Source organism: Sinocyclocheilus rhinocerous, unplaced genomic scaffold (genome assembly GCF_001515625.1).
Source record: "Sinocyclocheilus rhinocerous isolate Xijiao unplaced genomic scaffold, SAMN03320098_v1.1 scaffold2770, whole genome shotgun sequence".
Classification (NCBI taxonomy): Eukaryota; Metazoa; Chordata; class Actinopteri; order Cypriniformes; family Cyprinidae; genus Sinocyclocheilus; species Sinocyclocheilus rhinocerous.
The window spans coordinates 283,308-295,967 of record NW_015659007.1 but is presented as its reverse complement, the minus strand read 5'-3'; the positions used below and the strand labels follow the sequence as shown (position 1 = coordinate 295,967).

At 35.5% G+C, this 12,660-nt stretch overlaps 1 protein-coding gene across 1 annotated transcript in view; it reads left to right on the top strand.

The window, feature by feature from the left end:
- Positions 1–3,474: 3,474 nt before the first annotated feature.
- The window catches only part of ncana (neurocan a), a 63,829-nt gene continuing 54,643 nt past the window's right edge, over positions 3,475–12,660 (top strand). The window contains exon 1 of the mRNA XM_016531767.1: positions 3,475–3,552. Coding sequence (XP_016387253.1) covers positions 3,475–3,552 — 78 coding nt within the window. The remainder of the gene's footprint in view (positions 3,553–12,660) is intronic.

Sequence of the window (12,660 nt, the reverse complement as noted above, 5' to 3'; positions counted from 1 at the left end):
TTGATGAGTGGAGGCTCAGATGTAAGTGTGTTTTAGATGATTCTCCTAAAATTCATCAGGAGAAATAACAACAATCCCTATCATCCAGTAAGAGTTTAGAGCATTAAAACGAATGCAGAGCAGCTCAGATCATCGGATAAGAAATGTTTGGGTTAATTTTAAGATCTCTGACTCTGCTTGCTCTACGTTAGATCTCATCGCTGTCTGGAGCATATATTACAGAGAGTGTGGTTCGTCTTTGCTGTGGGTGGTTTTGACTCCCACAGATTTTCCTGCATGTAAATGTCAGCGCTGCTTCAGAACCGGATTAGATTTAAACCGGTCTGAATAGGAGAGCCGCTTCATTCTGGTCTGTGTGGGTGTGTGAGATGAGAAGCGCTGGAAGTCTGTCTGAGCGAGACAGAGCTGTAAATATGTGAGAAACCCAAACTCATCTGAAAGCTGGAGTTTGTTTATGATTTCTGATCTCTTTCCCATAATGCCTGCACATATGAATGATGTCATACACCCACATCTCCATGAAATCTCACAGTGTCTCCAAGTGTTAGTGAGGCTTCTCAAGTGGTTCGTGTGTGTGTGTTTATATGCCTTGCAAATGAAAACATTTGGATTTATGTGATATTTTGAACCTTGTTGTCGAATTGTGCTCATTTAAATATGTAGTTGAGGTCCTTCATTGATCGTTATTTTCAGGAAAACAGATTTTATAAGTGTGAAGGAGTTAAAGTATATCTTTTATTTATTTATTTATTTTTTGGAGAAAAAAAAATAATGCATGGTTTATTCATATATATTTTAGATATTTTTTGTAGTTTGGGGTTAGTATAAAATGTTTTTGAACAAAGACTCTTCTGCTCACCAAGGCTGCATTTATTTGATCAAAAATACAGGAAAAACAGTAAAAATTTGAAATTTTATTACAATTCAAGAAAGCTGTTTTCTGTGTGAATATATTTTAAAAAGTAATTTATTTCTGTGATCAAAGCTGTATTTTCAGCATCATAACTCCAGTCTTCAGTAGGGATGTAACGATTAACCGCGAGCCGGTTGAAAAACGATTCAAATATGTGACGATTCAAATCGGTTGAGATGCTAAACAAATCGCGATTTAGTCTTCATAGTCTTCAGTGTCACATGATCTTCAGAAATCATTCTAACATGCTGATATATAAGAAACATTTCTGATTTTTCTGGTTTTAGTCACTTCATATTTTTGTGGAAACTGAGATACATTTTATTTTTCACAAATTAAACCCTGCGGCTCGTGACGATACATTGATGTGTAAATACACGAAACGATCGGTCTGTGCAAGAAACTGAACAGTATTTATATAGTTTTTTACCTCTGATTCACGCAATGTCTGAACTGTCCTGAGCGCATCCTCGACAGCATTATCTCTCAAATGGACCACTGACACTCCTAATTGAGATTGTAGATCGAGTGTCAATGATCCATTTGAGAGATAGGTGGCGGTAATGCACTTATAAGTCTGCGATCCGCCGTAAAGCAAGAAGAAGAAGAAGACGCCTCACGCGCAGGCAGTCGAGGATGCGCTCAGGACCGTTCGGACATTGCGGTGAAAATCAGAGGTAAAAAATTATATAAATACTGTTCAGTTTCTTGCACAGACCGATCGTTTCGTGTATTTACACATCAATGTATCGTCACGAGCCGCAGGGTTTAATTTGGTTTTGTTTGTGTATGTTTTTTTGTGTATGTGATTCCCATTCACTTCCATTACATGACTGACAGACTGCAACGGTTTGAGTTAAAAATCTTCGTTTGTGTTCTACTGAAGAAACAAAGTCACCTACATCTTGGATGCCCTGGGGGTAAGCAGATAAACATCACATTTTCGTTTTTGGGTGAACTATCCCTTTAATGCATCCTTGCTGAATAACAGTATTAATTATTTAACAAAAAATCACTGACCTCAAACTTTTAAAAGACTGCGTGTATAAGTTGCTTTAAAAACAGCTCCTAATAATATTTCATATGTAACCAGTGATGTTAGCCCAGGAAAATTCAGTTTCCCTCTGTAGAGTTTGATGGCGTTTGGTCTGTTGAGCTCTGAAGCCTCCTGAGGTGTGTTGTGTTCGAGGCTGTTTGTTGTTTTAATGTCTAATCCCTCTTTGAATCTGAAGAGGTATTGGAGTAGAGGGAAATGCTCATTAATGCTCATCATCTCTCATTATCTTCTCTCAGATGTGCTGATGAGCAGCACGAGCCCATTAGAGTTACACAGAGAGGCAGAAAACCACACTCTCTGACCCATCCATGAATCTGTGCTCGTCACGGCTGCTCACAGTGAGCACCCTAGTGAGTCGTCTTACTGCATACAGTCTGTAAAGAGTGGAACCTTATGAAACTAAGTCTACATAGGCAGCACACATATAGCATTGTTGCTATGCTGAGGATGCAATAATCATATACGTATACACTGCTTAGCAACTTGCAATATTTGTATTTATGGTGGTTTTTTTTTGTTTTTTTTTGCATATTTGCATCTATCACTTAGCAACAAGCAACAAGCTGTGTTGACTAGGGATGCAGTAATTTAATACGATTACAAATACACTGTAACCACAAATATTGGGTAAAGTAATGCACTTTTATTGAACCAGTTATTTTATTATTATGTATGTACTATTATAGTATTTATTTATTTATTTTTTCATTTTAGTTTCAGTTTAAGGTTTATTAATTTTTTTATGTTGTTTTTATTTTGATTAGTGTTTGTTTTTTAAATATTTCTATTCAACATTCTTTAGTTTTAGTAATTTTAGTACTTCAGTATTATTTATTTACTATTAACGTATTTATTAATATTTTTAATTATTGAAATATTTTCATTTTAATTTTAGTTTTAATAATTTTAGAATTGTTGAAATAATTTTGTTATAGGCTATTGTCTTTTATTCATTTTTTTGTCTATTAAGCTTTAGATTTATTTTCAGTTTTAGCACTTTAACTCAGACTTACAGTATTTTATTTCAGTGTCTAATTTTCATTTAAGTTTAAGTTTAATTTTTTTTATCTAATATATCTAATTTTATTTCAGCTTTATTTCAATTATTAATTTTTTAAATAATTATAATTTTAATCAGGGTTATTGTAGTTAACTAAAACTAAAACCATAAAAAACATTTTTTATTACTTACTTACAGTATATTTCAGCTGTTTGCCAAGGCAAAATGTCTCACTTTCATTTTCATTTAAAGTACTAAACTAACTAAAATAACTAAAACTGAAATAAAAATGAATGAAAATGATATAGACATGTTTTTTTTTTTATAAAACAAAAACTATAAATGACAAAAACACAGGAAAATTACTAAAGCTTCAACTACAATTGAAGTGAAATGTAAAATGTAAAAATAAACTATAAAAGTATCTCAATGATAAAAAAAACACTGGATTTTAGCTTGCATTTACGACACTAGATTGAACTATTTTATACTACTACCGACAGCATGAAGCAGCAGCGACACAGAGCGAGCGATCCAGCATCAGTCTCAGCCGTGTCTCGCTTTGATGAAGTCACACGGGGAGTGAGCCGCCGGAGCTGCGTTTGAGCGGGCGGGAGTTTGGCCTGGAAAACACAGACGCTGGTTTAATTAGAAAATGCCAAGTGGAATTAAGAGCCGCTGAATTCATCACAGACTTTAGACATGCAAAGCCCTTTGGGCTTTATATTGGCTTGACAATGAGAGGCTGATGAGAGTTTAGCTCTGACAACACAGACTGGCTGGTGGATTGTGGTCAAGCAGTTTTTATTTGTGACGCTCTTGAGAAACTGTCAGTCGTGTGTCCAACCTCAAACTAACTCAATGCCTTTATCATTTTCAGCTTTAACTCAAAGATCAGATTGACAACTATGGGGATAGTTAATCATAAATCTTGAAGTTTGGCAGACTATCATAGTTTTTCGGTTTTATCATAGTGACTAATCATATATATTAGTCTTGCCGCGATAGACGGTGTTGACGGTTATACCGGTGTTAAGCCGCGAAGGAAAGCGAGGAAAAGAGGGAAAATTCAAACAAACTAAAAATTAACAATTGCTTTACTCCGAATTGCCGCTATTTGAAAGTGAAAGTAAAATGCGCACGCAGCTTTTACAAGCTATTTAAAAGCGAAGGAAAGCGAGGAAAAGAGGGAACGCCCCCGCGGTGATACCGGTATTACCGGTGTTGTCACACGTCGATTAACCGGTGGGAAAATTTCCTCACCGTCACAACCCTAATATATATATATATATTAGATGTTGTTTTCAAGCGTGTTTATTTGAGATACACTGAAACTGCTGCACATTATTTGAGTTTCTTCCACACTAGTCTATTATTGTGGAAGAAACTCAAATAATGTGCAGCAGTTTCAGTGCACAAATGGCTAGAAAATAATGAAGGAAAGTGACTGTCCCTGAATCATGCACTGAATCACTTCCATTCAATCTTTTGGACAAATTAAGATTTTTTAATGTTTTTGAAAGAAGTCTCTTCTGCTCACCAAGGCTGCATTTATTTGATCAAAAATACAGTAAAAATTGTAAAAATATTATTACAATTTAAAACAGCTGTTTCTATGTGAATATATTTTAAACTGTAATTTATTTCTGTGATGCGCAGCTGAATTTTCAGCATCATTACTCCAGTCTTCAGTGTCACGTGATCCTTCAGAAATCATTCTAATATGCTGATTTGCTTCTCAAGAAACATTTGTACTGCTGAATATTTCTGTGTAAACTGTGATACATTTTATTTTTCAGGATTCTTTGATGTATAGAAAGTTGAAAAGAGCAGCATTTATTTAAAATAGAAATCCTTTGGAACATAACTGTAATCCTTTCCATTTTTCCATTTCAGATTTCCATTTTTTCACTTCAAAATTTCACTTTTAATTCAATATGTTACTTGCCGTTTCTTTGTAATTATTTGAAATTTACTACAATTTCTGAGTGAAAATTGCTTAAGTTTTCATTTTTCCTCTGTGTGTCGTTTTTATTTTTAAATGCTTTATATCTGTTGCTATCTGTCTCATTAATGTTTTTATGTGCATGACTTTCATATCACTTTCCCCAGTCTTTCAGATCATAAAGGCAGAATACAAATGTTAAAAGTGATGTCATATTTTGACAAAATGTCATATTTTTCTCCAGTGTGCTATTCTGAAAAAATATATATTTAAAATGTCACATTATATTGATTTCATTCACTCTGATTCATTTTTAAACTTCCCCTTCTTCTGCTTAAGATGCAGCTGAAGGCGCATCTTTAAAAAAAAGCTCAAGCTTGTGTTTATAATCACATAAAGTGACTCAACTGACATTTCAGACAAATATCACAGCATATCTCAGCCTGTCTGACATATAGCTTGTTTTGCAAGCTGTCAATCAGACGTCTTTATCATTTCTTGTTGTTTTATTGCTCGATATTGTGCGTTCATAGCTTTCATATCGAATATTTGTCTTAAACTCTTATAGTAGAAATTAAAAGAGAAACAAATGAGTTAAGTATTTGTCATCCAGTAAGAGAGCTTTAAAATGAATGTTGAGAGCAGCTCAGATCATTGGATGAGAAATGTTTGTGTTCATATTGAGACTCACTTTGTTTATGTCTTCAGCCAAATCCTCCCATGGTGCACTGCAGTGTGTATGCGATCAGATATCAGATTTGTTGTTCTCTCTAAACCGAATCTGTCCGTCTAACACACTAGTGCTGGAGAGGCTGTTAACTAAAAGTAATAGCCCTAACATTTGTCAGTGTGACAGTAGCTTATCTGTGAAAAATGCAGCTTCTCCAGCAACAAGCTGCTTTACTGAAGAGGCTGTGTAGCTTTTGCTGTTTATGTCACGTTGTGTTGCACAGAGCGAGCTGATCAGTAATCAAACACAATCTCCTCTATATCGGTCTGATTTATTTTAGTAAAGCGACTCATTCGGATGAATAATGTCAAGTAATCAGTATAAACAACTCACTGATTCATTTGAGCCATTGTTCAGTGGTATTTCCAGGAGTCCTTGTGCCTCATTTTGTTGTGAAATAAGTAGTTTTTATCACTAGTTTCTTTTGCTCAAGTTATACTAGTTAGAGTATCTTTTATACTTTTTTTGGAAAAGAGAATGTATGGTTCAAAAGCATTGTAAATGTCTTTACTGTCACTTTTGGTCAGTTTAATGCATCCTTGCTGAATAAAATTACCGTATTGGCCCGAATATAAGACGACCCTGATTATAAGACGACCCCCCCTTTTTCCAGATGTACCTTTTGGAAAAAGGCTTTTTAAAAACCAAATCTTGTTTTTTCTCAGTAAAACACATTTTGTCTTCAGTTATTTTCATATTGCATATTTTTCCTATTTTAATTTTTGTTTTGAAAGTATGGTAAAAAATGGTAAAATGTACCAACAATCACATTTAAAAAATAAACACTTTTTGATATACCATAAAAATAAAAAAAAAACAGGTAGCCCATCTGAATTAGGACATTTAGGCTATCCATCTAATAGTAGCCTACCAAAATCTTATTAACAGTAGAAGTTAAATCTTACTGTAGTCTTCAAATCTGGGTACTGTCTTACGTTTTAAAATCACAAAGAGAGTTTGGTCCCATCAGGCTAACGTGACAGTCACGACTCATGCAGCTGTAAGGTTTTCTGCTTCTTTTGTTTTTACTCGCGATCTTTACAACACGCATTACATTACGTATTTCATGGCACACTCGTTTTATGCGTATTTGGCGCCACCTATTGTTGTGGGTGTATATTGACATGTCAAAGTCTAGACCCTGAATATAAGACGACCGCGTTTTTTCAGATGTATTTCCAAGAAAAAAACATCGTCTTATATTCGGGACAATACGGTATTATATTTTAAAATAATTTTATTTTATTTGATCTTTTTTTATTTAATTAGTTTTATTTACTGTAATACTACTTCATTGTTTTCGTGCCAGATTTTGGTCTTATGTTGGCAAAAACTGTCAATTTAGTCCAGAAATCGAGTGATTAGTTCTTCCTCGCTTGTTGTTTGCAGGCGGGCTGATAAGAAAAGCTGTGTGCTTGTTGTTTTAGTGTGCAGTCTGCATCAAACAGCCGTGGGCTACGAGACGGCTTTGATACATCCCATAAACACACAGTCCTGCTCACGTTTGCTTATCATAAATGCTGCAGTTTCAGTACCGTAGTTTGTTAAAGTCCCGCTCATGATTCGGCCTCAGCTGTGTCTTTAGTTACCGCTCTAAATAGCACAGCTAACCGACGCGAGTTAAATCACCTCTGACAAAAGCGCTGCCGAATCATTCAGGAATTGAAATGCTAAACGCCTGGAGTGTCAGCGAGTTTGCATTTACAGTACAGAGAATAGCTGCTCGCTCGCGCACAAACTCATCTGACATTTCAATGCTGGAGCCGAGCTGGTGCACGACCTTCCCATGCCTGTAAATAAGTCTTCCGTCCCTTTTATTTCCGTCTTTCTTTCTCTCTGGCTGTCTCTGGTGCTGTTTGGCTCTTACATGCTGGCGTTTCTCCTCCTCTCTCCATGTTTCCCTGTGGAGGTGCTGTTGGCAGAGCGTTTGTGAGCTGTAAGCCGAGTGTCGGGAAGCTGGTGCCAGTCGAGAGAGATCAGGGAGCGAGTCCTCGCCGCATGCATAATGGATAGAGGGCATGAAATCACTTCACACGTCCTGCTGACTGACACCAAATTCACACCCTCCTGATCTCTCAGCCTCTCGTGACCCTGCTGAGGCCTCCTCATACTCAGGCTCATTACAACTCCTGAACTTACACTACAGTTACAGCATCTTTTATACTTTAATTTGGAAAAGAGAATGTATGGTTCAAAAGCATTGTAAATGTCTTGCTACCAACATTAGATGTGCTTTCAACAGTTTCTTAAAATTTATTTTATTATTTAATTAGTTTTATTTACTGTAATACTACTTCATTGTTTTCGTGCCAGATTTTGGTCTTATGTTGGCAAAAACTGTCAATTTAGTCCAGAAATCGAGTGATTAATTCTTCCTCACTTGTTGTTTGCAGGCGGGCTGATAAGACAGCTGGGCGCTAGGGTTTTGCTAAACGGGTACTGGGGGTACTAGGTGGTTGTTAGGGTGTTGCTAGGTGCTTATGGTGTTCTGAGGGGTCGCTAGGGTGTTGCTAGGTGGTTATGGTGTTCTGGGTGGTTTCTAGGGTGTTGCTAAGTAGTTACTAGGGGGTTCTGGGTCATTAGGGCATTGCTGGTTGGTTGATAGGGTGTTATAGGTGGTTGCTAGGAGGATGATAAAAACATGAGTGTTAGGGGGTTATTTGAGTGGTCATTAGGGTGTTTCTAGGGTGTTCTGGCTGTAGCTGGTTTGTGCTGCTGTGTCCCGCCCGCACCCGCACTCGCCCATCAAGAGTTGTCCCGCGCCGCACCCTGTTGCGTTGTGTCCCGCGGTACTCCCGCGGGAGTGCAGGTCTCTAGTCTAGACTTTTGACATGTCAATAAACCCACAACACTAGGTGGCGCCAAATACGCATAAAACAAGTGTGCTATGAAATACTAATGTAATGCGTGTTGTAAAGACAAAAGAGAAAGAAAAGCTTACAGCTGCATGAGTCGTGACTGTCACGTTAGCCTGATGGCACCAAACTCCCTTTGTGATTTTAAAACGTAAGACAGTACCCAGATTTGAAGACTACAGTAAGATTTAACTTCGGCGGTTCACACAGGTCATGTTCCTGCATTCAGTAACAGCTGGAAAGAGCAACATAACATGGTGTCTTAAAAACACATCTAATGTTAGCATGTTGTGAAGCTAATAACTACAATATCAGTGGTTCTCAACCTGTTTGACTCAAAGGCCCTCCTGTTGTCCAACACCATATTCAAGGCTAAATAGGCTACAATTTTTCTGGTATTTCTGCTTGTAAAGTTCCAAACCTGTTTCTTATTTCATCTGTTTGAACACAAAAGAAAAAGTTTTTCTTGCTGATGATGATGATGATGATGACGACAGACAAAATGTAAGAAATCAAGATGCTATTTATACCTGAGATTAATATTTTAGTTGACAATGTCTGGACATTTAATGAAAACTGTTGACATTTAGTCATATTTTAGTTATATTTAGTTGCGCTTCATGATAATTGTTAAACTCATAATCACAGTTGTTTTGCTCAAAATTATAATTGCAATTATTAGTCATTTGAGAATTTCTTTTTACTTTTCAACAAAATTATTGCACTTTGAGGTAAGCACAAATCAAAAGAATGCGTTTTATATTTGACCTCATCTGGTTTCCTGTATTATATTTTTCTTTTTTTATTGTAAATTAACACTTTTGTCTGTTAAAACGGCAATTGTAATTTAGAAAAATAAAATACAAATATATATTTTGTCTCCTCTTTTTTGTTGTAGGCTAAAATAAAGTGATAAGGTAAAGTTTTTATATTTATATATAAAACATTTCGGTCTTGTCTTTTGTAAAGAATATTGCGTATTGATATAGCCACAGTTATTGTTAATTGTTATTAACACAATATTGTTATTGTTTTATCTCGTCATCGTCTTGTCTTAGTCATGGAAAAAAGGTCATTGACAAGCATTTTTCATCATGACCGTTAACTAAAACTAAAACCATTGTTACTTGAAATAAAATGCAGAAAAACTTTTACAGCTTTTCAAAAACTTTTCATTTTCATTTAGTTTAACTTTTACTGTAATAAAATAATTAAAATAAGAATTATACCTTTGCTCAAACTTTCTCCATGGCATTAGAACTGGTACACCGTTGTTGCTTGCGAAAACACAATAACGGCGCCGTGGGTGTAAATTTACAGATTAAGGGGCGTTTATTATAATGAGATCCCTTTGCCACGTCACCAAGGGAGCGAAATCAGACGTGCTCGTTTTCTCAGACGCTTGCAGAAAAAGTCTTACCAAAACAAAGTGACTGGGTTAATCTTTTTCATGTTTCCTTGGTTGGTAGATGCACCGGGGACCTGATTATAGCACTTAAAACCTGGAAAAGTCAGATTTTTATGATATGTCACCTTTAAGTTGAAGTACTAAAATAAAAACTAAAACTAAGAATGAAATAAAAACTATAAAGACATATTTAAAAAATATTATGTTAAACTAAAATAAAAACATAAAATAAAAGCTAATTCAAACAAAATTAAACTAAAATGAAAAATATAAAAATAAAAAAACAATTCAAAATATTAATAAAAAACTTTAAAAGTATTTAATGATACTAAAACAACACTAAATAGTATAGCTACAATGAGAATTATCCTCAAAACCTCATGCTTGTATTTATGTTAATGCATGTGCATGATGCTCACTAGTGTAATGCGCGTCAGGAGCGAGCAGCGTGTAACTGCAGGCTGTAGATGCTGATTCTCTGGCAGCTTCTTTGTGTTAATGCTGAATATCTCCGTCAGGCCTGACCGCACGTAACCTGTCTGTCACCTCAGAGCAGCCCTCCTACCGCTTAAACACATCAGTGTGTGTGTGTGTGTGTGTGTGAGCGACCGCAGAATGCTTCATAGGCCAAATGTTTTCACTGGCAGCTTCAGTCAGTGGCTCTTTCATTCGGCTCTTTAGCGATGGATGGCCGCTTTGAAGGATGATGGGAAATCACTCCCTCCTGCCAGGACGATTTATGCCGCCTGTACACTCAGACCTGCCCTCTTTAGAACGGACCTCGAGATATATGACAGACACAAAGCTGCTGTTCACTGACAGGCAACTAGTTACATGTAAAAACTGTTAACTTAAAGTAATAAACCAGTGTGACTTTCTTTCTTCTGTGTAAGAAAAAAACGGATCAAAAACTTAGATTTTTTTTATTGTATGAACAAAAAACACTTTAAAAATGTTGGTAACACTTTACAATATGGTCATATTAGTTAATATTTGTTAATGCATTACACTATTTAATTTAAAGTCCCCATGAAATCAAAATTAAAGTTTTTTGGGCAGGGATGCGGGAAGTAGGGGTGCTGAGGGGGCTGCAGCACCCCCTGTTTTCACATGGTTGCAAATGCAACGCCAAGTTTGTTCATTTAAATTTATTCAGTTTTAGCATTTAATAATTTATTTGTAATGATCTCTGACCCTGTCTTCCTGTTTCAGTTAAAATGACGTCAACACATAGAGTAACACTGCGTGTTTCTGAGCATTTCAGGGGACCTTTAAAGATAGTAAAACACATGCATAACAATTGGTGAAATTTGTTTTACATAATGTTTTCTAAATTAGAAATAATTTTGAAAAAACATTTCTAAATTAGAATGATTTGAACTTGAGAAAAGAAATGAATCTGTAAAATTCTCAGATTTATTTAGATGGCAATTTCTTGATCCTGTAAGCCTATTGGAATATTTTTCACAAAAAAAAAAAAAAAAATCAATCCATCCAATATATAATAATTATCCGTCCAATTATAAATGCTTGTCACCTTTATTAGTCTTTGTTTATTTTATGTTTCTATTTAGCTTTAATTTATATTATTTCAGTTTTAATTTTCAAAATTCTGGGACCAGACACTCTTTGGATATTCGTAAGTTTCTTACGATGAATTCTAAGAAGTTCATACGAATATTCTTTTGTGCATTTCTTTAAAATTTTTAGTAAAAACATTTTTTGTTTATCTGATTGTATGATTTGCTGATCAACTCCATGAAAAACACCTTAAAGTTACGTAATTATAAAATTTAAGACAATTTGTAGATTTAAGACAAATTGGAGGTTATTCTATTTAATTACGATGAGTTTAAGAAGATTCTTTACAGATATACAAATTCTTCTTAAATTTTGTCTTAAAGGAATAGTTCACCTCAAAAATGTTAATTCTGTCATTTAGTCACCCTCATGTTGTTCCAAACCTGAATGAGTTTCTTTCTTCTGTTAAACAAAGATGATGTTTTAAAGTATGTCGGTAACAAAATAGTTGCTGGTCCCCATTGACCTCCATAGTATGGAAAAAAATTACTATGAAAGTCAATGGGGACCAGAAACTGTTTGGTTTCCAACATTCTTCTAAATATCTTCTTTTGTGTTCAACAGAAGAAAGAAACCTACAGGTTTGGAGCAGTGTTAATTTCATTGACGAATAATTTTCGTCATAATTGTCGTCAACGACATTTTTTTCACCGACGACAACGAGACGATAACGAACAAAAACTCTTTTTGAATGACAAAAACTATGACGTAAATCTACTGACATTTTCGTCAACGAATAAAAACGAGACGAAAATGTTAGGAAGGGACGCTTTGGGAAGAGATTCATTCAGAACGAAACTGCTACGTGGTTCGGAGGTTATGCGTACATATGAACCGGCGGGACATAAGCTAACATACACTTGCTGCACGTCACATAAAACTTTCAAAAAATACTCTTTCGCGTCGCATGACTGGAGAATTACACACAAAATGATGTTGAATTGTCCGTTTTGATGAGTATTCATGTAAACACAGTTGATTACGTCTTAAGTGAACGTAAACAGCAGGGAGAACGTGTATCAGTACATTGCATCCATTGCAGCCGTGCATTCGGTTTTAAAGGGACAGCAGCCTAATTTAGTTGCTATTGTCCGAGTCATTGATGTTAATCAAGCAACAAAAGAAAGACAGAAAATCACGCACTGCTCTTGACTGAAAAACTTTAGTAGCC